The 24,730-nt window shown below is 43.8% G+C and overlaps 1 protein-coding gene across 5 annotated transcripts in view; it reads left to right on the top strand.

Annotated features, from left to right (window-relative positions):
• Positions 1 to 24,730, top strand: part of CEMIP2 (cell migration inducing hyaluronidase 2) — a 67,249-nt gene that overhangs the window by 16,740 nt on the left and 25,779 nt on the right. For all 5 annotated transcript variants that reach the window (XM_028748187.2, XM_077935951.1, XM_077935950.1 and 2 more), the window contains 5 exons: positions 2,136 to 2,478; positions 6,393 to 6,533; positions 10,230 to 10,791; positions 16,176 to 16,345; positions 23,938 to 24,126. In XM_028748187.2, the coding sequence (XP_028604020.2) occupies positions 2,148 to 2,478; positions 6,393 to 6,533; positions 10,230 to 10,791; positions 16,176 to 16,345; positions 23,938 to 24,126 (1,393 nt within the window). In that variant the 5' untranslated portion in view covers positions 2,136 to 2,147. The remainder of the gene's footprint in view (positions 1 to 2,135; positions 2,479 to 6,392; positions 6,534 to 10,229; positions 10,792 to 16,175; positions 16,346 to 23,937; positions 24,127 to 24,730) is intronic.

Raw genomic sequence — 24,730 nt, 5'->3', positions numbered from 1 at the left:
GCCAAAAGGTAATGCCTTATAAGGTATTAGGACGGTTTGTGGGTGATTCAAAACCACAAGGGGAAAAGGAGGAAAACAGTTAGAAAGCTATTGCACTTGCTTAAAAGGGCTGTGAATATTAGTCAAGCCGCCCCTGTTGGAGCTAAGGCTAATCAGCATGAAGAAGGGGGGTATGTAATGGTGGGGGTACATATCGAGGGGAAAACATGAAATAGGTGGACCAGGAAGTTGGTAAACTGCAATTTCCTAAACAATAGGAGATTGTAGGAGGGGAATTTGGACGGGCTTTAGCGTATAAAGTACCTTTGATGTGCCCTCTTTGCAGCATGAGGCTGGGGAGTTGCTCGCGCAGCGCTGTCTCAGGAATAAGCAACCTTTGGTTTTGCCTGATCTCAGTGTCCGACTCCTTCTTCTCACAGAGCAATTGACTCCCTTTAGGGAAGATTCCTGGGGCAAATTTGTCCAACAGGTGGGGATCTGAAATTTGTATAGGACTTTTGGTTTGAACAGCAGCCAATTTCTCTGCTCCCCCTCACTTGTCTTTTTCTTTTAACCATCTAGCCTGCTGAAGAGTTCTGGGGACCTTGAAAGCTTGCACACTGTTTTCTGGCATCTTGGTTAGCCTAATAAAGATGTTTTCTTAATATGTATTGGACTTGATTGGCACATCAGAAGCTCCAGCCTGTATCTTGCTGTATTTTAACGCCCTGGGGATGATACCATCACCAGTCCACCAATTGTTTCTTATTTAATGCTGGCAGCTCAGCCAGAGTTAGCTTAAGGTGGAATTCTTCAAAGGTAAAGTGTAGAATTTCTTCACCGCTGAGATGTTGCGGACAGTGTGTTTACTTTCCTTGAATCTATTCATTGAATATTCGAGATATCCTGAAAAACAGAAAATTGTATAATTTTTTTCGGCAGGAGAAAGGAGGTCAGCTGCTAAAACTAATTCAGTTTTATTATCCTAATAGTTTACTTGTGATTGCAGTTTATGATAGTCCTGTTAGCATGGCATGAAATGGAGTAATGGTTTTTAACAGTGCTATAGATTTTGAAGCAAACTTCTTCAAAGGTTATTCTAATGGCTATAAAGACAAATCTTTTGTGTGTGATCTTGTGCAAATGTGGCAGAACCTGGATGAAAATTGGCATATGCTTTTGAGCTCTGTTTTTTGCAAAAAAATTCCTCTAAATATTTGGGACTGGCCAGATGCTAACAAGCGTGCCCTGGGTGAAGGGGTGCTGCAGACCGGGGGGGTGGGGGTGGCACTGGTCTGTAGGGACCTGTACCAGCCAAGAGGCAATAGTCAGAATCAGAGGAAGCTTCAGATCAGAGCTGGAGGAAGAGGCAGACCAGGCAAGTGAAGGAGAGGGTGCCTCTCCACCCTCCCCTGTACCACTGTCTCCAAGAACCAGGAGAGAGCAGAGTGAGCGCAGCCCGTCAGGGGAAGGTGCATCAACTGGTGGAAGGGAGCTGGTCCCCAGTTGCTGCAACAGCGCCATAGAGTTCAGACCTAGGAATAGCTGGCTAGCCAATAGAGTGATGTGCGTAGGTTTCCAGAGCTGTTATCTTGGATATTAAAAAGTTAACTTTCTGCTGTGTCCTTGGCTAGGAAGCACCATTGGCACTACATTAGCTTTGGAGTAACCTGATGGAATACATAAAAAGGTAAAGGACCCCTGACAATTAAGTCCAGTCGCAGGCGACTTTGGGGTTGCGGCGCTCATTTCGCTTCACAGGCCGAGGGAGCCAGCGTTTGTCCACAGTTTTTCCGGGTAACGTGGCCAGCATAATTAAGCCGCTTCTGGCTCAACGGAACACCGAAACCAGAGCAGTGCAAAGAAACGCTGTTTACCTTCCTGCTGGAGTGGTACCTATGAATCTACTTGCACTTTTGGGCGTGCTTTCGAACTGCTAGGTTGGCAGGAGCTGGAACTGAGCAACGGGAGCGCACCCCGTCGCGGGGATTCAAACCGCCGACCTTCTGATCGGCAAGCCCAAGAGGCTCAGTTATTTAGACCACAGCTCCACCCGCGTCCCTGGTGGAATACATACTCCCACATAAATAATTCCAGGACATAACTAAAACGACTCCTCTCACACTTCAACATTAATCTTTTTTTTTTTAATCTAGTGATTGCATAACATGCAAGCCGCTGATCCCAGAGGGAGGACTCCTGCCTTCCTTCAGCCTCAGAATGGAAGCAGCCATAAATCTTCTGGCTATTTCCCTGGAAGAATTGTCCCATTTCGTCCTCCTCCTCCTCCAAAGAACCAAGCTTCAGCCAAATTTACCTCTGGAAGACAGGAAGCTCGTGCAACAGTAGCCTCCTCAGCAGATGGGCAGCGCAGTCAAGCGGAAGCGAGCAGAAAGAAAAGACACAAAAACACACTCATCTGCTTTGCTATGTCTAGCTTTTCATTTTTTATTGCACTTGGCATTATTTTGGGGATAGCATCAAAATATGCTCCTGATGGTGAGTTTCCATTTCCACTACTTAGTACCACTACTAAGTGCCAATAGAAAAATCCAAATATTTGTACTGCTGTTTTGGAAGAAGATTGATAGTTTTTAAAACTAGTTTTTGTATAATTTATAATTGTATAATTTAAAACACACATAATTATTCCTCTGTTGAAAAAGCAAAAGAAAGGGACCTTTCTCTATTGTTGACACTAGTGGCTGTGATAAAGGCCCATTGTCTTCATCTGTTCCCACGTTCTGTGCTTCCACAGCAAAGTTTCATAACGTATAGAACAGCAGTAGAGAACTATTTGTCAGCATCCATATAGTCCCGCTCAAGGTGGCATTTTCCAGAAAAGTGTGTACCGTATTTTTCGCTCCATAAGACACACTTTTTCTCTCCTAAAAAGTAAGGGGAAATGTGTGTGTGTCTTATGGAGCGAATGCAGGGGAGAGGCAGGGAGGAAAAGCCCCCCCAAAGCCGCACACAAGCTCCGTGCGGCTCTTGCGGGCTTTTCCTCAGGAGGGAGAAGGGACTGACGCGGTCAGTCAGTCCCTTCTCCCTCCTCGTAGAAAAGCCCGCAGGAGCTGCACGCTCCTTAAAGGGTGCGCGGCTCTTGTGGGCTTTTGCGGGAGGTGGGGGTATTGCCATAGCCGCACGCAGCCTCTCCCGGCTGGAGAGGTTGCACGCAGCTATGGCTCTTTGCGGCTGGGGGGGGGGGCGGACTTCCCCGGCAGCCCCAAGAAGCTCGCGGAGCAGCGGGAAGGCCGCGCACCTTTCCGCTGCTACCCGACCTGCTCTTTGGGGCTGTCGGTGGGCTTCCCCCCGCCAGCCCCAAAGAGCAGGTCGAAGTGAACTCCCACTGCGCTCTGGAGGCTTCGGGTTGCCTTCACTGAAGCCTAGAGAGCGAGAGGGGTCGGTGTGCACCGACCCCTCTCGCTCTCCAGGCTTCCAAGGTAGCTGCCTGAAGGCGACTGAACGCATCTTGAACGGCACATTGTTTTAGAGGGGGAGAACAAGAGGGGGAAAATTCTCCCCCCTCTGCGCAGCGCCTCCTGCCGCTTCGCTGAAGGGGCGCTGGGCAGAGGGGGAGATTTTTTTTTCTTGTTCTCCCCCTCTAAAACAAGGTGCGTCCTATGGTTGGGTGCGTCCTATAGAGCGAAAAATACGGTAAATGTCTTTCCTAGTCTCATTACATGAACAGTGTTTTCTGAACAAGATACAGGACTGCATTGTACACACTGCAGTAGCAGCATGTCTGTCAAGAGCACTGGCAGGAACAGCAAAGAACCAGAGCAGAGTTTCTCCAGGTGACAAGTATTCTTGTGCAGCGTCATCACAGCTGATATTCCTTCACCCCACGTGCCCAACGGCTAGATGTCATCATGCATTTAGGGTTGGATTCCCATAATGAGCCCCTTCAGCGGAAGACCTGCACAAGGACTTTTGCTTGCACAGCGAGACTTCCTGCCCCACCTCTTCCCCCTCTGTGCCCCACCCACACTTCCTGAGGTTGGGGGGAGAAATCATTCCATCTGAACATAAAATTCCTCACGTAAACCAATTATTTATGTATTTATTGCATTTATAGCCCAGCCTCCCAAGGAGCCCAAGGTGGTGTACATAGTTCTCTTGCCCATTTTATCCTCACAACAACCCTGTGAGGTAGTTAGGCTCAGAGTGAGTGACTGGCCCAAGTCATGCAGTGAATTTCATGGCTGAGTGGGAATTTGAACCCTGGTCCTGCTCCTACACTCTAACCATGCTTCTTACTTGACTAACCCTGCAGTTCTTGCTTGGTGGTAATTAAAGTAACTCCTCTCCTGATTAGTTCTGAGATTCACTCCTAGAATGTAAATCAATTACAATGAAGGGAGAAAGAGCTTCTAACCCATTTGAATCCCATGTTTATTTCTACACTGTTATTGGGCTGTTAAAATAACTTTTAGTATCTCTTATGTTAACGTGATAGAGTTGACTCCAGAGGAGAGACTGGATTAGAATTGCTTAAAAAATGCATCTCCCCTCCTCTTCAAACACATCCAATTATTTCTTCTTCTTTTAGCCTTCCCTTGGTCATTTAATGATCCCACAGTGGGTTACAATGTATAAATAAAACAGATCCAATCAGAGATCCAATCAGACATAAAAATGCAAATGATAACAGTATTGCTTGCAAACCTGCACTCAGTAGGGGGCCATATTAAATCAAACTCCTGCAAAAACCTTGAGCGAAGAGATGGGAGTTTAGACAGTGCATTTAAAACTAAGTCTCTCATAAAAATTACTACAGTGTCAAATAACATTTATCAAGTGTTTCTGATAACTGAAATAGTCAACAAGAATTGTCTAATTACTAAAATTCATTAATATAGTTTTAACCATCATTAGCATTTGCATTGATAATTGGCACAGATGGTTTGAAGAAGTGTGCTTAAGATGAGTGATGGGGAGAAATTCCTAATCTCAGATAACTGGGAAAGGGCAAAAGGGGAGGAATCACAAATGCAACATCACACTGCAGTATTGCTGAGAACCAGTAGCACTACAGGTTGATTTATCCATGGTGGTCCTATCAGAGGTTAGTCGTAACAGAATACGACCGCCATGCAAGTATAGGGTGAAAGATTGAGGAATGAAGTTCCCAAAGCATGTTTGGTTAAAAGGGGGTCCTTGGTCTGAAAAGATTGAAGACGAGAGGATTGGAAAAAAGACGGGCCTTCCAGAACTGGACCAAACGTCCCCCTAAGATTGTATTAAGTTTACAGCAATTGGTTTGTCACAAATGACTCATCCTCATGTCTAAAATTGTGTGGTTGTTTTGTTAAAACATTTATTTTGCAATTTAAGCTGCTCCTGGGAATCTCTATAGTGAAAAGGGGGGTGTTGCATATTTTAAATAAAAAGCACAGTCATTTTTTTCCATTTCAAACTGCATTCAGAAGGGTTTGGGTTTTTTGGCAGGGGAACTCCACATGGACATGCAAGTGAGCATAACATGGCCAAAGTAACAAGAAGCTAAAGAATAATAAGAAATCTATTGTAATTAAGGGGGAAAGCGCTAAGCAAGAGAGGGAATCCAAAGTAATTATGTTTCATCAGCATGAGCCAAATAAGTTTAATAGCAGGAAGCAACTCCTAATAGTCAAGTGAAACTTACTGTAAAGCTTTCTCTAAAAGGAAACAGGAGCAACATGAGCGTAATTTTCACAATTTTATTGCATCCAAGTAAAGTATTGTATCAGGAAATGTTGAATCACTGGTAAGGAAGAATAGAGAGAAGGGAAATGAGTAGTTTGGCTGAATGAGTCAGTAACTTGTTGATATTGTACATGACTCATTGCAGTCCATGGGGGCAGAATGGAGCTAATGGCTCCCTTATTTCACAGAAGGGCTGAAAAGGAGGCCATTGCAGGCTGTGATTAAAACAAAACAGAAAATGGGTATCTTAAACAGTAAAAAATGGCAATTGGAAGAAGATGCCCTGTAAACACTGGGACACATATAAAAATGGTCTTAAGGTGGGCCAAAACTCATAAGCTGAAGAGCAATGGTATTTCCTAATGTGAAATGTATACCCAAATGAATTATGGGAACAGCTGAACAGAGAGAAGAACTGAACAAAAACCCCAGGCATTTTGCATTGCCCCCTGAAACTCAAAGAGGGCATGCTTCTTTTCAGGGGCTATAAAATGAAAAGGTAAGAAAGACTGCCGAGTATTGATTGGCTAATGTGAAAGTGCAGATCGCTTTACTTGAACTTCATTCAGATTCAGAGGATTTTTCTTATTCTCATGGGTAGAATGGGGAGCTTTTTACTGTGTCTTTATTCAAATCTGATACCAACAGAGTTGGATAAAAATGCTTGAAGCATGAGTTGGCTGCCTTGATACTTCAGTTATAAGTGTTTCTTGCTTCTATTGCAGAAAATTGTCCAGATCAAAATCCTCGCCTTAAGAACTGGAATCCTGGACATGATCGAGAAAACAAAGTTGTACTCAAACAGGGAGATTTGTTTCGCCTCAGTGTGGATGCTACAGTGCACTCTATAGTGATACAGGATGGAGGTATGTAAAGTGACATCCCAGCTTCAACATATCTTAGGGCCAAACTGACAAGTTGAAGGAGCTGTGTTTACTTATTCCTATGTTTTTTCCATTTACAAGGAAAAAGGAGTGTGTGTGTATAGCCTAAATTTTAGAATGGTATAATAATATAAGTCTAGAATACGTAATTTTAATAAAATACTTTTATAATTGCAATGTTTTATATTTTATTTATTATAAAGTTACGATCACACACACACACAGTTTTGTGTGTGAATATAAAAAGGTGTAAAGTGTTGGGCTGGGACCTGGGGGACTCAGGGATGAAGCTCGCTGGGTGACACTGGGTGCCTCTTGGCCTAACCTGCCTCACAGGGCGGCTGTGGGATTTCAGTGAAGGAGAGAGAGACCCCTATGCATTACACTGAGCTCCTTTGGGGGGAAAGGTGGAGTCTTGATGTCGCCATGTGGCTGAAGGGAGCTGCACCCTCCTCACTCTTCTTGGTTGCGCTTGGTCACCAAGACATTTTTCTCCTCAGCCCAGTTCTCTTCTGGTATCAGATCTGGGCCTTCAGGAGGAGATGGACAGGATTCTGCTCCCCTCATAGGCATAAACTTTCTGTTGTAAAGATAATAATATAATAATAATTTATTATTTATACCCCGCCCATCTGGCTGAGTTTCCCCAGCCACTCTGAAGAAACATCTCCATCCCTGCTTCCCCTCATCTTTTGTTCTGATAGTTTTGGGGAGGTGTACTAACACATTGAAAGGATATCCTGGGTAAACAGTGTGAGGAAAAACTAACACTTTATTTTTCTCAATATTTCTTCCTATCTAAGGCATTTTCTATCGCAGCACTATATAAAATAATGTTGCACATAATTGGTCCATTTTTGAAATAGTTTTTTAGAATATAGCATTTGAAAAGATAGGGAACAATTGAGATTGGAATCATGCAGTATTTCCAAATCGTGCAAGATTACATTACGAAAAGGGCAGGGGCAAAGTTCATAAAGTGCTGTCATGAGTTAGCTCGTTGCTAAGGTAATTACTCGGTAATTGTTTCAGTCATTTCTTTACTGAAAATGCTATTTGGCGTGAGGGGGAAAAACATATGTCCCTAAAACGTAACTTGTATTGTTATATTTGTGGATATTAACAGATCTCCAAGAAATGACTATCATACTGCAAATGACATAAATTTTTACTGTTTACATTCAGTACAAGTTACCGTAAATTTCGCTCTATAACACGCAGATTTTTTCTACTAAAAAGTAAGGTGAAATGTCTGTGCGTGTTATTGAGCGAATGTGTGGTCCCTGGAGCTGACTCTCCGGAGCTAAGGGGCAAAATAGGCAAAAATAAGGCAAAAATAAGATCGGGCGGAGGGAAGGCGGAAGCTGTTGCTTTCCTGCATTCTGCCTCAGGGTCTTACTGCCCACCTGCTTCTGTTGCTGCGTTTGCTCAAACTCAACAAAGAGCAGGGAATCCCCTGCCCTCCTGGCAAGCAGAGGGTTAAGGAAATGATCGAGTCCTTCCGTGCAGGCTCCAGCCCACCACCTCCTCCTCTCCGTGCTCTAGGGACTCGCAGGCAGCCGAAAAACACGCAAGTGGGAGAGAGAGAGAGAGAGAGGGCTGGCTTGGGTGGGGTGGAGGGGACTTTTGCTTTACAATGGTAGGTTTCTCATTTCTTTTCCAAAAGCAGAGAGCCCTGCCCCCAGGCCCCCTCCAAATTACAGCTTCTCCAAGCAATGTACTGCTGGAGGGAGACAGTATGCTTGTTTGGAAGAGAAACCCTGCTTCCCTGCTCGTAAGTAACAGCAGGCTGGATTGCAGAGTGAGACATGGAAATCTCTGGATTTATATGCTGTATATCAAATATCTTAATCTATACTTTCTAACGCGGCAGGTAAATCAGAATCTCCTGAGCCAGGAGGATTACAGCATCTCTCCTCTCCCCTTCATTAAAAGCCTAATACTCTTCTTTGAAGAAGTATAACGTGAGAATGTTTTTTATATATTTTTTTTAAAGTTCATTTCCTCATTGTGCGCTATACACTGATAATTGCTGCCACAATAACAATTGATTGAAAATGGAATTTAGTCCCCCCCCCCCCATAGAGAGCTGTTCTTCAAACGTTTAGCCTTAATACAGTGGCTGATGTAATAACCTTCTGCTTCACTAGGCATTTTATATAGGGACATTAAAATTGATTTTCTACATCTTGGCAGATGAAAAAAAGTGTGTTACATGCCCTATTGCCCAAAAGTGTGCAAGCACAGAGCAAAGGTTGCAGTGACAGAGGTGGCCAAAAAAGAAATACCGTAAATAAAAAAGAAATCATACTTCGTATATCCTGTCTGTTTTATCCTTAATAGGGACTTTTATAAGCATGGATCCACAGGATCTTTGCATTGGGTCACCCCAAATTCACCATCAGATAACATAGTATGTCCATGGCTACAGCCTGCACCAAAAAAATCACGCACCCACTGTTGCCTAGGGTCGCAGTGGTGCAAAAACGTGGTTACAAAGCATGGATCCACATGGATCCTCAGGATTTTTGCATTGGGCTACTCCAAACTCACTGTCAGATCACATGTCTGTGGCCACAGCATGAACCACAAAAATCATACATCCACTGTTTCATTTAGAATATTTTTTTTCTTGTTTTCCTCCTCTAAAAACTATGTGCGTGTTATGGTCTGGTGCGTGTTATAGAGCGAAAAATACGGTATATTGGAACAGGGAGCAGGCAGAGCTGAATAACAGAGCAGCTTCAGAACAGGCATTTGAAGCCAATCCATCCAAAAGGAAGTTTCCTCCCAGTTTACTTCCTGTGCATTCTCTTCATAGCAGTTAACTTAGAGCATTGGTAGGAAAAAGCAATGGGAGAGGTTTACACTGAGCTCTGCCACCTCTCCCTCCCTTACCTGGGTTGCTCCTGTGGGGCAGGTGGGGCCTCTTCGGTTTCCGCTGCCTGAGGCAGCTGCCTCACCCCATGCCATGGGTGGACCATCTCTGACTTCAGATGTTTTGGCCTACAACTCCCGTCAGCCTCACGCTGTAGTCCAAAATATCTGGACACCTGGTTGGTGATTTCTGTTCTAGCCATCCTTATCCTGCTAAATCCTCAGAGGAAAGTAAGCACGGCCATGTTACTTTTACAACTGTTTTCACTTAATTTGCTTCTTCCTTTTAATATCCTTTCCAAGTCTATACGTCTGCATATCTTCCCCATCTAGCTACTTCTTTGTTATTATGTTGTTGTTCTGGTCTGTTTTCAACATTTATTACTCCTGACTTCCTTCGGTACATTTTTTGCAGCTGTGCCAGGCATATCAAATACCTGCAGATTAAAAATACTGCTTGGTCATCAGTGTTTAAGAGCCTTACACAGCAAGATTTGTTTGGTAACTTTGCAAGGGCAAGATCCGGCTCGTAGGATGCAGTGCAGAATGTTTTGTTCAGCTGCTTTTGGTTCTTTGTACTTTTCCTTCCTCTGATAACTCCTTGACAAACTGAGTGATGCAGTTTTCCATTTGAAAACTACTTTGTGTATTGAAATATAATGCTCACTAATTTTTTTAAGCTTTGTTATTAATGCAGTGATTAGTGTTTTTTTCTATACCACAGCAAATTTTTATTCCTCAAAAAATAGTTGGTTAATACTTACTTTATTGGTTGCTTACCAAAAACATTGTTCCCTATAGGATTGCTTGTCTTTGGAGATGATGAAAAAGGATCCAGAAATATAACACTACGAACACGGTTTATCCTGATAAAGGATGGTGGAGCGCTTCATATTGGAGCAGAGAAATGTCGTTATAAATCCAAAGCAACTATCACCTTATATGGCAAAATGGATGAAGGTGATTATGTGCCAACATTTGGCAAAAAGTTTGTGGGTGTCGGCCCTGGTGGAACACTGGAATTGCATGGAACTCAGAAGTTATCATGGACTTCTCTGTCAAAAACTCTGTATTCTTCAGGATTGGCCTCTGGCTCATATACTTTTGAAAAGGATTTTTCCCGAGGCCTCAATGTGAGAGTTATTGATCAAGACACTGCACAAGTTTTGGCAATGGACAGATTTGATACTTATGAATCTCAGAATGATAGCAGGAGACTTCAGGATTTCCTAAAAGGCCAAGAGTTTGGTCGCATTGTTGCTATTGCTGTGGGAGATTCAGCTGCTAAAAACCTACTAGATGAAACGAGAACAACAATACAGAATCTTCTGGGAAGTAAGCTTGTCAAAGGATTGAGTTACAGGTAAAAAATAAAAAAGTGTATTCTGTGCTCTTGTGGGGAAAAAGAAACTAATTTAAATTTCCTTTGGAGTTCAACCTGTATGTTCTAGCTCATGTTTTGACTTACGCAAATGTATGAATATGATAGGTTGTGCTTGAGAATATATCTTTGGAGGCAGCACAAGGAAGATGGTTAGTTTAATATTTTAAAGTTATAAACCCTTGTGAATTATAACAACTCAGCTTGGAGTTGTAACTGTATACCCGTCCTCCCTCGAATTAGGGTATTTCAGTAATATGGCCATGCAACACTCCAAAATTTCATGCATATATTTTCCTTTGGGTATTCATCATGCTGCACCCCTATATTCAAATTTACATTGCATCAAAGTCTTCCCCCTCTGTTATTTTGGTTTTCATTGCAAGAATTAATACTAGCTATACAGACAAGTACCACAACACTGCTTCTCTTCGTTGTTTTTGAATGTCTGTGTGCCAGTATTTGAAACTGTAAACTTGGTACACAAATTTTTACAAATTTTGATTTTAAAATTGAGCTTAAATATTTATTTTCTTACATTTCTTCTATCATGGACACCAAAGCCCGTGGTCCCTGGGTGGTCACCCATCCAGGCATTGACCAAACCTACCTAGCTTTCAGGACATGCTCTAGGAATATTGGAGGTTTTGGGCCGGGGGAGAGCCAGAAGTTGCTAGTTGAAACCATATACATATTTATTGTTGATCGTTTGGTATAATAAAAGTAAATTCTTTTATTCAGTTCTTTGATTTGTATATTTAACAACTGATAGTATGAAAACAAAGTCTTTCCTTCGCACATGAGTCAACTAGTTGTGTTGTAATTAGTGGTTAATCCACCCCTGCATACATGCATTTGTTACATGGTACATGTAACGTACCTACAGTTTTCCCACATACAAATACTATATGTGCAGGAAAATCATCTTCTAAGAAGCAGCCATAAGACTCACTTTGAATTATGTCCCTTCTGTGAAAGATCTTGAAAGCAGGCCCATCCTGTAAAATCCCCTGGTGCGCTTTTACTCTGCCCTGAAATGGCATTTAAAAGTCATGAGGTGAAAGAGAGGAAGGGAAGGGATTCCAAGTATCATGATGAAACATGCTGTGATTGGTTTACCTTCAGCTCTTGTAGTCCTGAAATTGTTTAAAAGAAAACTGTGGAAAGTTTATTTCATTTCTCTAGCTAACCTCTGTGTAAGATTCCTCTGACTGTCCAATTGTTTTAGAAGACAGATAAAAGAAAATGTTTTGAAAAATGAAAAGGGTTTTATTGTTTGCTTTAATTTTTTTATCTGATATTTCTGGATTGTATAAAAGGGTACTACTGCTTTATTTCAGTGTGGATTCATTTCAGATTGTTTTTATAGTTCATTGTAGGCCACCGTGATGACACTTATTGTGAAAAGACAGGGTAGAATTGTTTATGCCTGTGCCAGTCCAGTGTATTTGAAATAATAGAGGAGACAGATTCATCTCACTACTGTATGCAGCCGTTCTTTCATTTCAAGTGAGAGGTATCTCACTCTAATAAACTTGGTGCTATAATGGCGTTAGAGGAAAGGTTAAGGAGTAGATTGCTTTCCAGTGCTGTTTCCTAAGTGAAGTGATTCATGCTGAGCATGAATTAAGAAGTGGTGGATATTTCTGATGGATTAGAGAGAGAATGTGTTGTTGCATGGCCTCCCTAGTAAATGTAAATTTGACGACTACTTTAACTTGGTGTGTTTTAGCAGGCTCCTTTACTTCAGACTTGCGCTTCTTTGCCTCATGGGGTGACTGGGCTATTCAGAACCAGAGCTTTGGTCATCTTTATGTGTCACCTGAAGATACAGGCATTGGAAGTTGAGCTAGGAATTTCCTTCTCATTCTGTTTGTCCCCCTTTTTTAAAAAAAAAGCATGTTCATCTTAGCAACTTGGCTGCTGGCTTGGTAGCTGGCTGAGTACAGGCCTGAGATGGGCCGCTGACTTTGGCCAGAGGGATTTGTCCCCCGGGGGCACTGCACCACATTGGCTCTCATATGCTGGCTAAAATTCTAGCCCTGCGAGGGCCTGTACTTGACAGTTGCACCACGTGGGTCTGGCTCCAACAATACTGAGCTTTTCCTTGCGCTTGAAAGGCAGAAGCTACAACTGCTGCAGAGCCAAGGTCACAAGCAAGCCGACTGCTGCTCATTGCTGTTTCATTCTTAACTCCTTGCTGAAGGCCCCCTACTGCACTCCTTAAACTTTCCAGCTTGTGGGAGGGTTGCATTTGCAGTGCCGCTTGAATCATGCCCCGTGCTTATACTAGAGGAACACTATAGAGTTGTATCCATGGGTGTTCCTCACACGGACAGCAGGGTCTTCGATCCAGTGAAGGCTTCCCTCAATGGAATAGGGTTGGGAGGAAAGTTTCACAGTTTTCCTATTTTCTCAGGAGCCGCCCAGCTCGGAAGCAAATTTTGGGGCATGTGGGGACTGATGGGGGTGATGAGGATTTTGCAGATACTGCCTTTCTCTTATCTACAGCCAGAAACTTCTACTGGATCAAACAACCTTCCATTATCATGAATGCACCATTGGATGCAACGTAACCCAGTATCTTATATTCTTAAATAGAATTGTAAGGAAACTATTCCATTGAGTTGAAATTCTTGGATAATTTGAAATGCAGCATCAGCAGACTTATGTGCCCAGCAAATGTATTCTGTAGTTCATAACCATGTTATATGAATGATGTAACATAGAGTGAAGACCTACTAAGAGCTACTGTTCTAGTTTCAAATAAGAATGCCAATTTTATAGCAGTTCGAAAGCACGTCAAAGTGCAAGTAGATAAATACCGGTAGGTACCGCTCCGGTTGGAAAGTAAACGGCGTTTCCGTGTGCTGTGCTGCTCTGGTTTGCCAGAAGCAGCTTAGTCATGCTGGCCACATGACCCGGAAGCTGCCTGCGGACAAACGCCGGCTCCCTTGGCCAATAAAGCGAGATGAGCGCCGCAACCCCAGAGTCGGTCACGACTGGACCTAATGGTCAGGGGTCCCTTTACCTTTTTACTATGAAGCAACTGGGTTAAAAGCACTGGTCCGGGGGGGGGGGGAGTAGAAATTCTATCTCTTCCCCCCTTTCCTAACATCTTGCCATTCTCTATGTTGTTATTAAGGCTTAATTTGTGAGTTGGATCATTTCAGGCACTTTGCTGTACCAGCTGCTTCTCTCCCAGTTCCAAACAGATATTTCAAATGAAACCATTAATTCTGCATAAAAAGTAACTCTCCCTGAAAGCTTAAGCCTTTGCTCCAACTGAGGGTGAAGACAAAAGTCCTGTCTAAATATGCTGGGAGCCTTGAGCACACATTTTCTGTCCTGAAAACTGATGCCTTGGAATGCAGTAAATGTTCATTCAAGGCATTTCCAGTCACATTTTAGGGAGCCTGTGTGTCTTTACCTTAACATGGCCAGTTCTGCAGCTACTGACATCCTTGTGCAGCAGCCGGCACCCTCGATGCAGTGTTACCGTTTTTGTGTTCTGTGCTAGGTTCTTTGGTAATGCTCAGTTTGTGTCTTGCCTCACACATGCTGTCTGTGGTTCTCTATCAAGTTCAGCTGGCGAATCTTCCTTAGCATTCTTGTGTCTTGGCAGGGAGGGGAAGGGGTGCCCCTCAGCGATGGAGCATTTGCAGAATGCCCTAGGATATCTAGGTATAGGGCTGTTTGAAAGCCCTAGAGAGCCACTGCCTGTCAATGTCAAAAATACTGAGCTAGTCTGATCTGATACAAGGCAGTTTTTAAAGTTTCTATGAGGAGCTTATAATGTGGAAGCTGGAGGGACCTGGAAGCGACTTTTAAGAGACACCTTCTCTCTCTCTCTCTCTCTCTCTCTCTCTCTCTCTCTCCCTCTCCCTCTCCCTCTCCCTCTCCCTCTCCCTCTCCCTCTCTCTCTGCCCCCCCCCATTTGCATATGAGATGGGGAATGTGTGTGCTCTTATGGTGTTTGCAGAGCAGTTCATGGTTTTGGAGCGCAGTCTTGCAGAGTCCTCACTGCTCTGATTTTGAAAGGGAAGCAGTCTGCTGTTGCCACTCCCTTGTCCCCTTTAAATCCATAACCTGCAACATTGCAGAGGTTCATAGTACAGTCTATGCTTTTTCGCTGTAATGGTGTCAGCCCTCTCAGCAGGCATCCTAGCCAATTCAAACGAGAGTGGATAACATCCATATCTGAGGTGCCTGGACTTGCAGTTGGACTGTTATGTTTAAATCTGGTGACTCTACAAGCTTTTCATAAAGAACACTGAGCTAAAAATATCACACAACAGTTTTCTTGAGCAGTTGTGTGCTGTTTAAATTTAGCTCTCCACTTGTGGAGGTTCTAAATGTAAGAATTGCTGGAAATGTTGATACCAGTTGGCATGCAACTTGAAGGAAAAGAGGGATGGTTGGAAGAAAACGAAATCCCTTGGCTTTGGTGCTGCCAAGTCAGAGCTGGCTTAGATTAAAGCTAATAGGAAAATCAGGAGTAACTAGAGGCATGGAGGTAATGCTAGGGCAGTATAGCTTTTCAAAGCTGGGGTTAGAGAAGAGAGTCTGGAGGTGGCTTTTGGCTTGCCTTCTGCTCTTGGACACGTAATTTATGGGGTGTCTACAATGAGGGCTCCATGCCAGCCTACTCAAAGGTCCAGCTGCAGCGCTGGCAATCTTTTATCAGCAAGGCTCCAGAAAATATAGGCATGGAAACATTTTTCCATTATTGGTGTTCAGCATGGACCTACCAAAGAGTTATGGCAAGGCACACAGTCCCACTGTGCTTCAAAATGCCAATCGTGTTTGCCTCTTTATCAGTGAGGCATAGCACCCTCTCCATCCCTACCAGTTGTTTCAACACAATAGAAAATGTAATGAATTTCACAGAGTTAGGGATGTAATATCTTTTACTGTTTTATGATTTTCCTTTTTATTGGATAATATACAAATATATGTCATTGGTTTCCATTTAGAGGAGAAAGTACTCCTTTCCAGACAATTATGGGATTTAATTAAAATCTAATATTTCCATCTCCCACACTGAGAGCTACTTCTTCACAAGCAGTTGTGAGTAGGACACAGCAGTCTACATCCTCAGGGTTTTTTGTGGGGGGAGGGATATGGCAAGTGTTGCAAATTTTTGTGACTTCTGACAAGGGAGATGATAGCAATAGCACTTACAGCCTTATGCCCCAAAGTTATAAAATTATTTCTCCTTTTCTTAAAAACGGATTTTGAAGAATGTTTCAGAAAACTAAGAATAACAGTTTCTAATACATTTGTACATGCTGCATTCTTGCTACTTGTAAACACCTGCACCAAGGAAGAGTTTTGTACTTAAACATGTATTTTATTTTTTCCAGGCAGGCCTGGGCTTTAGTTGGTGTAATTGGTGATGGAGATTCATCGTGTAGTGAGTCTGTGAGAAACTCTGAAAACCACAGCACGGGAGGGAAAGCTATCGCACAAAGAGAATTTTTTACTGTGGACGGTCAGAAGTTTGCTGTGAGAGCTTTCAGTGAATGGGATGATGGTATGAATATACTTTATTCTTTTTTTAAAAAAGCAATACAGGTAATGCAATAATTGAAAACAATCTTGTATAGCTGGAACTACTTAACTCTGAACGCACCTTCCTTCCATGCACCTGTGATCCTGCTGGAAACCAGAAGTGTCTGTTCCAAAGCAAACATCCAAAAGGGAATGTAGTTTATATTATTCTGTTCATGGAATCAAAGAATTGTAGAGTTGGAAGGGACCCTTAGGATCATCTAGTTGAACCCGCTGCAGGGCAGGGATATGCAGCTGCTCCATATGGGAATCGAACCTGCAAACTTGGCATTATCAGCAGTCCTGTGCTTATAGCCAAAATAATAGAATACAGCAGGATAGATCAACCTGCTGCCAATAATAATAATAATAATAATAATAAAGTTAAACTTATTTGCAGATGTTGAATATTATTATAATTATTTGTTTCTACTGTATATATATTGAGTTGTTGTTTTGGAAAATTGTCAGAAATGTGCAAAAGAAAAAGCATCCCAAAGCGCCAAAATCCTGACACACTTTTTCCACACAAAAGGTGGCAAACATATACCATCAGTCCTGGAAGTGTTCCAAGCTAAATCCCTAGCACAGCTATTATATTGGGCTGAGATCTTATACTGGCACTTACCTTGTATCTACGGAAGCTGTCCAATCAAAGTTTCTAAGGCAAATTATTTCTGTGCCACCCTGTGTCCCAAACCCATCATTGCGCTTAGAGGCCAATCTCCCTTCGGAAGAATTACGGATCTGGCGCAGGACATTTGACTTCTGGCTTCGCCTAAAATCCCCCTGGTCTAATATTGCTAGTGCCTCAAGACTGTCACAAGAGTGCCTGATCTAAAATAGTCTATCAAAAACTGCACAACCCCACAACAGCTACTCACCGTGGGTTATAGTAAAGCAAACTGTCTAATTTGTCAACGCCTAAATGATATCGATCGTCAGAACAACTTGGCCACAATAAGGAAATTTTGCCCATGGTATGACCACTTTCCACTTTCCCACCTTGATTCTCTGGCACCCTCTCTGCATGACCTAGCAATTCCAAAATACAGACACGCTTTTGCTCTCGCAAGATTGAATGTCTTGCCCTCGGCTGTACTTGGGGGATGATTCCAACAGATTCCATACAAAAAACGCTTATGTCACTGTGGAGATGGCAGCACCGATGCCCTCCTGGCTTGCACTTTTTACAAAGACCTGAGGAATGACATTATCACCCCTCTTTTATTGTCTATTCCGGGTCGCCCAACCACTGCCACAGTGTCTTTTCTCCTGGCAGATCAAGAGGAGCAGATGACAGCAAAGGTTGCAAGGTTTTTAGCTGGGGCAATCAGAATAAGGTCCGCAATTTGACTGCTGATTCAGCAGTGTGTGTTATATAATTGACTGCTTATTTTGTTCTGTGTATGCCACAATGTTTTTTTTGTTGCTATGGCTGATGGCTGACGCAAAAAAAGTTTCATTCATTCATTCATTCATTCATTCATTGATATGCACACTTACTGTTTAATAAAAGGTCAACAACTTTGGGACGCCCCCTTCAAAACTAAGCTCAAGAACTTTGACCTGCCCTCATCCCCCCCATGGGTAGATCACTGCCACCCCCCCCCCAGTAGATCACAGTCTCTTGGGAGTTGAATGTCCCTGAGATAGATGGTTCACTCTTTTTTCATTGGTCTCTTCCTTTGTCTTTAGTTCCCCACCATTCCATTCTCCTTCCTACCTCGTTTTCGGTTTGTTTCCTCTTAATCAGAATTGTGTGGTTATTGAGTCTCTATTTAGGCTGGTGTTTTGCAGGGTGTTTACCCCTTAGGATTGTTGTTGTTTAGTCGTTTAGTTGTGTCTGACTTTTCCTGACCCCCTGGACCAGAGCACGCCGGGCACCCCTGTCTTCCGCTGCCTCCCACAGTTTGGTCAAACTCATGCTGGTAGCTTTGAGAACACTGTCCCACCATCTCGTCCTCTGTCGTCCCCTTCTCCTTGTGCCCTCCATCTTTCCCAACATCAGGGTCTTTTCCAGGGAGTCTTCTCTTCTCATGAGGTAGCCAAAGTCTTGGAGCCTCAGCTTCAGGATCTGTCCTTCCAGTGAGCACTCAGGGCTGATTTCCTTCAGAATGGATAGGCTTGATCTTCTTGCAGTCCATGGGACTCTCAAGAGTCTCCTCCTTTTCTACTAAAGACTTTTTGTTTTGCATTTCTGTGAATTTTTAAGTAAACCACAAGTCTGCTGACACCTCCCTCTGAAGCATGGATGGTGCAGTGTTGTCTTTGCTTCAGTAAGCATGGGAATATTTGGGGGGGTGGGGGTGTTGGGAAACTGCCAGGGAGATATAGTCCATCATGGCCCCAAGCCGGCTGCCGGACTTCCATCGATCTCCCGTAGCCAGGCAGATCCAGCAGTTAGCGACACGAAGCCTTAGAAATAGATTGCCACATTCTAGGCTTGTGCACACTGTTCTTTATCAGCAGACTCCACACAGCAAAAGATGCACAGCAGGAGAGTATAATTTACAGATTTTATTTAGCGTTGAACAGAACAAAGAGAAAACATGACCGTTCTGTGTCAGTATCTCTGACCGACTGAAATCGAAAGGAAACAGCAAGCATAAACATCCTGTAACAGGAAATACGCAGACTCTGTGACTCACAAGCCTGCTCTCTCTTAAGGTGGAACGGAAATATCCTAACATCCTCCCCCTTTCCGTGTAACCTGTCGTACCTGTGGTTCACTCAATTGCAACCTTTGTACATAAACCTTATGTTGTTCTCTGTTAACAACCTTAGACAACAGATCAGCAGGAATTTCATTTCCTGCCATGTAGGACACCCGAATCAGTCCTTTCTGAATACACTCTCTTGCACGATGTAGCTTAATCTGCAAGTACTTGGTTCTTTGCTTGCAACTCTCAGAGTTCAGCAAAGCCAAACACGATCTATTGTCTTGATACACTTGTATAGGACATTTCACAGAAACCCCGATGTCCTTAAACAGTTGCATCAACCATTCACAATCCATGAGTGAAAATGACAGAGCATTGAGTTCTGCTTCACAGGAACTTAGGCTCACTGTTGTTTGCTTCTTGCACAACCAGTCAAACAGGCAGTGGTTGTACATGTAGCATACTCCAGAAGTGCTTGTACCATCTGTGGTGTCACTTCCAAAACTTGCATCTGCAAAGATTTCAAGACCTCCAGTCTTCTGACTGGTGAACCTCAGCCTGTAGTGCATAGTCCCTTTCAAATAGCGGGCTATGCGCTTCAGAGCTTTCCAATCCTGAACCGTAGGATTGTTGGCATGTCTGCTAAGCAGATTACAGCTTACAGCTATGTCAGGTCTTGAACATCTGGCAATGAAATTCAGCTTGCCTAGAATGCATCTGTACAGCGTTGTGTCAGAAAACGCTTCAGCAGTACTATCTACCTGGTAACCTGTCACCATCGGTGTGTCTGCTGGGTTTGCATCAACCAAATTCAACCTGGTTAATACATCAGCAATTTTCTGTGTTTGGTGTACCAGAAAATTACCTGCTTGGTCCTTCTCCACCTGCAGAGAAAGATAGTTGGATACCTCACCAAGATCCTTCATGTCAAAGTGCTCCTTCAGCTGAGCTAGGGTGCTTTGGTAAAAAGCCTGATTCTTCCAAAACATCAGAAGATCATCAACAAAACATAAACAATACAGTTTGTTTTGCCCCTCCTCCTTGACAAACACACATGGATCAGCTTTGCCCTGGTGAAAACCTAGAGAAAGCAATGTCTCAGTGAGTTTTGTGTTCCAACACCTAGCACTCTGCTTGAGACCATACAAGGATTTCCGCAATTTACAGACCATTCCCTTCTGTATCTCCATCCCATCTGGTGGAAGCATGAACAGCTCTTCATTCAAAATCCCGTACAAAAAAGCTGTATTAATGTCATGGTGGGAAACATGCAGTTTCTCCTCCGCAGCTATCTTGAGCATCAGCCGAATGCTCTCATATTTGACTGTGGGTGAGTAGGTCTCGTGGTAATCCTGTCCTGGTACCTGTGAAAAACCTCTGGCAACCAATCTGGCTTTGTGTCTGACAACCTTGCCATTTTGGTCTGTCTTGGCCTTGAAGACCCATTTGCTGCCAACCAGTCTCATACCTGGGACTACCGGTACCAGCTCCCAAGTTTGGTTCCTGTTCAAGGAATCAACTTCAGCCTTCATGGCATTAAGCCAAGGCTCAGCATCTTTAGAGGTTAACTCCTGAACCTCTTTGAAGCTTGAAGGTTCCCACACCTTCTCTGAGCTACTAAGAACAGCAGTTGCAGTCTTAGCAAACTCATCAGCAAATCTCTTAGGAGGTCTGCCTTTGGTCGCCCTTTCAGACCTACGTACTAGACGCAAGTCTTCTGGACTCATCTCCTCTTTCTTAGGAGAAAAATGACCAATGGTGAACAGTGGTTCTTCCAGTTCATTGTCAGACGCATCAGATGGTCTGACTGAGGCCTTTGCACTCTTGTAGTCTGCTGTGTCATCACTCTCACTGACATCAGCAGCAGCGCCGCCCACTGAACTGGAATCCGAACTCTGATCATCATCATCATCATCCTCATCATCATCATCCTCAGCAGCTTCCTCAGCTTTAGCTGCTTGCTTGACATCACATTCATCCTCCTCTGGGTAACTCTGGAAAATTCCCACATTTTCCCCCCACTTAGGATTGTACTCAACACTCCTTGTGAACTTAATGGATTTGGAGTTAGTCATCCATACCCTGTATGCACCTTTTTCGTACCCCATGAACAAACCATGTGCCCCACGCTTCCCAAGCTTGTTGGTTTGTGGGGTGCGTACCCACATGTCAGAACCAAAAATTCTCATGTGTTTGGTATTGGGTTTCTTGCCAAACATCTTCTCATAGGGGGTACAACCAATGGGTGATGACAATCTGCGATTATAGGAGTAAACCAGATTCCCCAAAGCCTCCCCCCAAAACTTATCAGGGAGATTGGCATCATGCAACAAGGTTTTCATTCCTTGCAGCAATGTTTGATTTGCTCTCTCCGCAAGCCCATTCATCCATGGCGATCTGGGGGTTGACATGTCATGCTGGATTCCCTTCTCAGTCAGGAAAGCTTCAAACTGCTGAGAAGTGAATTCCCCGCCCCGATCGGTAAAAAGACAGGAAATACGTTTACCGTGAGCATTCTCCAACCAAGCACAGAATGCCTTAAACTTCGGAAACGCTTGCGATTTCTGTTCGAGCAAAAACACATGAATGTACCTAGAAAAAGAATCAATTAGAACCATGAAGAACCTTGCTCCTCCTAAAGAGGGCGTAAGTGGCCCAACTAGGTCTGTGTGCACTAGCTGGTAGGGCTTGGAAGCCTGCCTGCTAGACTCTTTGCCTTTTGGAGCAACCTTCACCTTGTTCTCTGCACAAGATACACATTTCATGTGATATTTACAGGGTTTGATGTTCAAACCCTCAACCACCTCTGGCATCTTGGCCAGTGCCTTCCAAGAGAGGTGACCAAACCTTCGATGCGCTTCATGAATGCAACCTGCATGAAGAACTTTGTTAGTTTGTGCAACACAACAAGAATCAGCATTAGATACAACAGCAGTGTCCTCATAAGTTATATGGAACAAACCATCCATAAACTTTGCATGCAAATAGTCCTCTTTGCCTTTACTGATGACACAGACGCTCCTCTTGAAGGAAATCTGAAAACCACGTCCAGTAAGCTGCGGGACGCTCAATAAATTGCTTGCAGCGCCTGGAACATATAGTACCCCGCTGATGGTTGTGTGCAAACTTGCAAGTTTCACAGTCCCTTCTCCTGCAATTTGCAACGTCCTTCCATCAGCCAGGTGGATCTCACCTTCCTGAGGCTTGAAGGAGATAAACAGGTGGCGATCCTTCGAAATATGGCGGCTGGCACCTGAATCGATAATAAACCTGCCTTTGGCTGTTGGAGCAGTCTTTACAGCAAGCAAACCCTTGTTTTCCACTTGCTTGGGCTTTTGCAGCTTGCCCCCCTGCTGCTCCTGGCCAGCAGACGTGCCTTTAGCCTTTGGTGAAGCTGTGCCAGCTAACATAGCCTTGTCTTCCACTGGCGTGGGCTTTTGCAGCTTGCCCCCCTGCTTCTGGTCAGCAGACGTGCCTTTAGCCTTTGGTGAAGCAGTGCCAGCTAACAAAGCTTTGTTTTTCCCTGGCGCGGGCTCTTCACCCTCCCTTCGCTCCTGGCCATCTGCAGACGCCTGTTTACCTTTGCCTTTCCGGCCTCTGCAAAGGCGATGACCTTGGTTCTCACGAGAACCAGAGCTCTCAGCTGCCGACTCCTTGGCTCCCCCTGGAGGCTGGAATGCTGCCTGGGATGACATCACAGTCTGCTCCCCCTGCAGCTTGCAAACGGTGCCCTCAGCATCCCTGCATACACTCGCATTCTGGGAAACAGCTTGGACCTCCGATGCAGTCAAACTCTGGGCTGGGACGACTGAGTTGTGAGCTTTCATCAAAGCATACCACATTCCACGTGCAGTGGTGTTGCCAGCCAGCGTCTTAATTTCCTCAAGAGATACGGATAAGACTATTACGTCAATCGCCTTCGAATCATCGGCTTTCCATCTCTCTGTCAGAGGAACTGGGGGGGCCTCACTCACGGTATGCCACACCCTAAACTGACGCAGCAAACTCTCACACCATTTTGCCCAGGTCTGATAATTGTGCCGATTTAACTTTGGGCACGGAGCTACTTCTGAGGATTGTAAAAGATCCATCTCAGGTCTTTACGTGAGCCCAAGTCTTTATGCCTTCAAAGACTTATTATCTCGGCAGCCCATTAATCACGAACTCCCTGGCTTGGCTCCCAGGCCAATTAAGCCTTGCCGGAGTTCAAAGGCTCCTTGTTGAGGTAAACAGAAAAGCCTCCGCTCTCGCTGCTTTCGCTTTTCACATACCTCTCAAACGCAGTCTGTTGCAGCTTTACTCTCCTGTAGGTGCTGTGAATCTGGGCCCATAACCTTGTTGTTGGGAAACTGCCAGGGAGATATAGTCCATCATGGCCCCAAGCCGGCTGCCGGACTTCCATCGATCTCCCGTAGCCAGGCAGATCCAGCAGTTAGCGACACGAAGCCTTAGAAATAGATTGCCACATTCTAGGCTTGTGCACACTGTTCTTTATCAGCAGACTCCACACAGCAAAAGATGCACAGCAGGAGAGTATAATTTACAGATTTTATTTAGCGTTGAACAGAACAAAGAGAAAACATGACCGTTCTGTGTCAGTATCTCTGACCGACTGAAATCGAAAGGAAACAGCAAGCATAAACATCCTGTAACAGGAAATACGCAGACTCTGTGACTCACAAGCCTGCTCTCTCTTAAGGTGGAACGGAAATATCCTAACAGGGGGGAGTGGATAAGGAATCACATGAGAGAATAAGCAATTGATAATTTCTTCTTAGCTGCTGTGCAGTGTTTTTAATCTTGTTTATTGGTTTTAATGTGTAAATGTTTGAGCATTTGCGGAAATGGTATTCATATGTTTTTAAAATAAATTAATATGTTTTGTTTTATTTAATTTATTTTTTTGTTTAAGGTGTTCCAAAGTCAGGTTTCCAGGTGGAAGCAGTGCATGGTGTGATACTGGATCTGTCAGAAGATGTTAGTACCTGGAAGCCTGAAGACCAGATTGTTGTTGCAAGCACTGATTATTCTATGTACCAGGCAGAAGAATTCACCCTCCTTCCTTGTTCAGAATGCAATAGATATCAAATCAAAGTTAAAGGTATGGTGCAAGCTTTTGCTTTCCATGTGTCTGTGGTCCTGATGCCTAGTATAAATGCAGTCACATTGACTTTCCGGCATCGATAAACTTTTCCAGCTGCTTAACATTCACGGCAGTCTAAGATCCTCATTTGACCCTGACATGACACATACACACACCATTGTACGTATCAGCACAAAGGAAGGGAAGTTTCATATCTCAAGTGTAGCATATGTCAGTGCTAAATTGTGTTTTGCTCTGGACATGATTGAAATGCAGCTTGCCCTTTTGTGCAAAACAGCTTCCCTTTTTACTGATTAATGTCCTATGCACTTTCCTTTCGCTCAGTTGTTTTGGGCTGCTCTCTTAACCACACAGGCATTTCTCATTCTTTGCTGTGTCACTGCTCTTTCTTCCTTCAGTGTTTGTGCTATATCTGCAACATTAACAGCTGGAGATCTCTTGTATGGAGTTAGGAGATCAGGATAGTAGTTCCCCTCCCTCCCTAGATCATTTATTCTCTTATCACCAGGTTGGGCATCGCTTTCTCTTGGGTGAAGACAGAGGCAAAGTTCCGCCTTTTCAACTTGCTTGTTGAGCTCCAGCTAGGAAAAGCAAGCTGATC

The sequence above is a fragment of the Podarcis muralis genome, chromosome 11 (genome assembly GCF_964188315.1).
Source record: "Podarcis muralis chromosome 11, rPodMur119.hap1.1, whole genome shotgun sequence".
Taxonomy (NCBI): domain Eukaryota; kingdom Metazoa; phylum Chordata; class Lepidosauria; order Squamata; family Lacertidae; genus Podarcis; species Podarcis muralis.
Note: the sequence above shows the minus strand (reverse complement) of the source record. Positions and strands in the feature narration are given on the sequence as shown.